The sequence below is a fragment of the Centruroides sculpturatus genome, unplaced genomic scaffold (genome assembly GCF_000671375.1).
Source record: "Centruroides sculpturatus isolate CEXI.00-Female unplaced genomic scaffold, Cexi_2.0 scaffold1746, whole genome shotgun sequence".
Taxonomy (NCBI): Eukaryota; Metazoa; Arthropoda; class Arachnida; order Scorpiones; family Buthidae; genus Centruroides; species Centruroides sculpturatus.
The window spans coordinates 46,100-50,276 of NW_019386611.1; the positions used below are offsets into that span (position 1 = coordinate 46,100).

General features: G+C 29.9%; 1 protein-coding gene across 1 annotated transcript in view; it reads right to left on the reverse strand.

Moving 5' to 3' along the window:
- Window positions 1-4,177, reverse strand: part of LOC111615414 — a 40,119-nt gene that overhangs the window by 6,285 nt on the left and 29,657 nt on the right. The window contains exons 10-11 of the mRNA XM_023356829.1: window positions 3,438-3,584; window positions 631-721 (exon numbers count right to left, since the gene is read on the reverse strand). Of these exons, the coding sequence (XP_023212597.1) occupies window positions 631-721; window positions 3,438-3,584 (238 nt within the window). The remainder of the gene's footprint in view (window positions 1-630; window positions 722-3,437; window positions 3,585-4,177) is intronic.

The following is a 4,177-nucleotide window of genomic DNA, read 5'->3' on the forward strand; positions in this document are numbered from 1 at the left end:
TCGATTATCCGAATCAATTGGAAACTGGGGTTGTTCCGAAGATCGACGTTTCGGATAACCGATTATGTACGATAAAATATATTAATTTATCCCATCTTGACATTTTTCTCCGTTGCGTGTCGCTTCGCGTTGAATTTTCGTCGATGTTAAGCCTAACAAAGACTATTGTATCGTTAAAAATTACTTTTTTATTTTGTACAAACAAAATAAATATATTGAAGAATATAAAAACAATAAAAAATTATACTTCAGAAGTTAATTTAGTATCAAAAACGTAAAATATTTGACTAGCCGAAGACATAGCCAAAGATTGCAACGCCACAGCACTAGCGAAAATTTAAATTTGTCGACTGGAATTCTTTCGGATAATTGACGTTTCGGATGATTGACTTTCGTATAATCGACGCTTTACTGTATTTTAAAATATTATTCTTTGTAAGTTTGGTTTATATTTCACTGTAATTGTTTAATAGTTTAACGCAAAGAAAAAGTTTAAACTTTGGATTAGACAAAACACAATACTTTTTAAAGCGTATTATCGCTGGTTGAAACAGAAATCTTTTCATTAGAAAGTTATTTTACTATTGAATAATTAGACGGTAGATCTAACTATACTTACGATATCGATACCAAAGGATATGCTCCGTGGTATTAATGATTTATTTTCAGTTATTTGTGTTCTATTATACGTATTACAGGAAGTCATTTTATAATCTTTGCACTGAAACATTTAATAATAATAACAATTTTAGAAAATAAATAATTAATTAAATATGTTAATAATACATAATTACAGTAATAATAATAAGAAGTGAGCTTAATAATATTATATCTTATTTCGTTCACAAATGTGAAGTAAACTTGTTATAAAGCAAGTTACTTTTGATAAAAGCAATGGCCAATATAAAGAAAGAGGCAACGAAAATATATAGAAAATATAAAGAAAAAATGATCAAAAGATTTTAGAAAATATTCAGAATATGGTGTGTTTCAGCTATGTCGAGCGCTTTCAACAATGTCATAGTGTGCTTAGCACATCTCTGGATGACAATAAAACAACTGTATTTTGTTGCCTGAAGATTTAGAAAATTTTCATTTACACAGGTGGCCATAGTAAAAATTTTTATAATCAGAGAACACAATAACTGTAACAAATAACCGGATTTGCAGGAAAATTTATATACAAACTATGCAAGAATGAAGAAAAAATTTTGAAGAGGAAAATAAAACTCCACAGCTTTTTATTACAAAAAAGTTACACTATCGTATAATTTTTTAAACACTATAAAATCTCATTTATACTTTTCCCAATAAGAATGCCTTTTAGAAAAGATGATTACTAATAAATAGAATATTATTTAATGTATGACTTATTGCCGTAATCTAATAATTCATGTAGGTAATCTGTCAGTATACGTATGATTGTAATTAGTCTTTGTTATGGTTCGCACATGCAGTATAATACCATCTTTTAAGTATTGGCTTATCAAGGTTGCGAAATTTTCAATTAATAAATGGAAAGTCCCCTTTTGCAAATTACAGTATATTAAAGTAAATTTTTCTTTTGCAATCTTTTTCTGTATCCGTTGAACGAAGCGTACAGAAAATTTGTAAGGCTGTATAACATTGACTGGAATTGGACTTACTAGTAATCCAGTAGAAAAAGCCCATTGCAGGCGAGTGGATAAACCATTAAGCAAAGTTATTCGGACATGTTTTATACTTTCTTAATAGGCTGATTGTATGGTGTTTTTTGGAATTTCAAAAAAATTTACATGTATTTAAAAAACAGTTCCTCGTGGAAAGTTCTCCTGAAGAGATTTTCTCCTTGGCAAATCACCACTGTGTTGCATTGCTTAAATTCAACTAACTCTATAACCCGATAAAGATAACACATAAGCTTATAGCTCTGCGGAACCAAAAAACTAATCTGAATAAGCCACCACAAGAAGCGTCTGTGAGTAGTAAGTTCTAATTATATTCAGTAACTGCCCTCGCCAAACGATCGTCTTGAAGCCTGGCTGAATGCACGACTAGAATGTAAAAATGCCTTTTTTCATTGGCACAGTGAATATTTTTCAGTCTCTTGAGTTTTGAAATAATGAGGTTTTACTGTAATTTATAAATACAGTAGAGCGCCGATTATCCGAATCAATTGGGGACTGGTGTTGTTCGGAAGATCGATGTTTCGGATAACCGATTATGTATGAAAAAATATATTAATTTATCCAATCTTGACATTTTTCTTGAATTTTCGTCGATGTTAAGCATAACGAAGACTATTGTATGGTTAAAAATTATTTTTTTATTTTGTACAAACAAAATAAATATATTGAAAAATATAAAAACAATAAAAAATTATACTTCAGAAGTTAATTTAGTATTAAAAACGTAAAATATTTGAGTAGCCCAAGACATAGCCAAAGATTGCAGCGTCACAGCACCGGCGAAAATTTAAAATTGCCGACTGGAATTCTTTCGGATGATTGACTTTCGGATAATCGATGCTCTAGTGTATTTTGCACTTTTTAAAATATGAATGATTTTATAATACAGTCAACCCTGCAATAACGACAGTCTGGAAATTGCAGCATTTTGTTCAGAAGTGTATTTTTTTGTATATAAAATATCTTCCAAACAATGACCATTTAATAGAATGTTTGTTTACATGTTTCTTAAAATGGCCGATGTTGAGAGGTCATAAAGTATATTATTTTGAAATCTTTAAAAATTATTAAGAACTAAATCGTAGGCATTTTTTGCAGTAATTATAAAAATTTAAAATTTCTCGATTTTTTATTGCACATTACATTAAAAATATGTTTCCTTTCGAAATATTTGGCATGCGATGTGTTGTGCCCATTACTGGGCTACAGCACATCGCATGGACAAATAGGTGACAACACTGAACTTTTGTAGTTAAATTCATATTTATTACTTGCCAAGGTTTTACCGCGTGGTTCCTGATTTTCTTCTGTCTAACACGTTGAATTAATACGAAGATTTTTATATATTTATGTGTTAAATAGAACAAAAATGTCTTTCCTGTCGAAATGTTTGACATGCGATGTGTTGTAGCCCATTGCTGGGTTACAACACATCGCGTGGACAAATAGGTGACAACACTGAACTTTTGTAGTTAAATTCATATTTATTACTTGCCAAGGTTTTACCGCGTTGTTCCTGATTTTCTTCTGTCTAACACGTTGAATTAATACGAAGATTTTTATATTTATGTGTTAAATAGAACAAAAAATGTCTTTCCTGACGGCATATTTTCGTTGACAGTTAGCTAACGTGTTGCATTGCTTTATTTCACCAATCAGTCAATCTAATATATTATAAAATATTTAATAGTTTTTTTCGTTTTAAATTTCAATTCGTATAGTTTAAAATATGCTCTTTATAGAAAAAATTAAAAAATTTCGAAACATTACCATTACATCGAATGGTTTCAGCAAAATAAGAGTTTTATCTAAAGGTCTTGCAGCACGTATCGCAAATGTAGTTGGAATGTGAATTACAGAAGATGAATAAGACACGTAAGTTTTTCTGATATTACTGCCAGAGATGGCGATGTCTGCCTAATAAATAAAATTAAATTATCGAAATACTTAATAAAACTGTACAATTTTGCCTATAGATTTATTACCTGGTCTATCCAAAGTGTGATTTTTAAACCTAAAATGAAGCAAGTAAGATAAAATTAACACATCCAATACGATTTATGTATACTGTATTAAAAAAAACATACTTCAAATGAAGACCATCTGCTAATAGGTCAATGTATCTTCGGATAAATGATTTTTTCCTGCTGTTCCGGTTTTCCTGAAGAAAAGATATGAGTATTATATACAGTAGAGCGTCGATTATCCGAATCAATTGGGGACTGGGGTTGCTCGGAACATCGATGTTTCGGATAACCGACTATGTACGATAAAATATATTAATTTATCCCATCTTGACATTTTTCTCCGTTGCGTGTCGCTTCGCGTTGAATTTTCGTCGATGTTAAGCCTAACAAAGACTATTGTATCGTTAAAAATTACTTTTTTATTTTGTACAAACAAAATAAATATATTGAAAAATATAAAAACAATAAAAAATTATACTTCAGAAGTTAATTTAGTATCAAAAACGTAAAATATTTGAGTAGTCAAAAGATTGCAGCGCCACT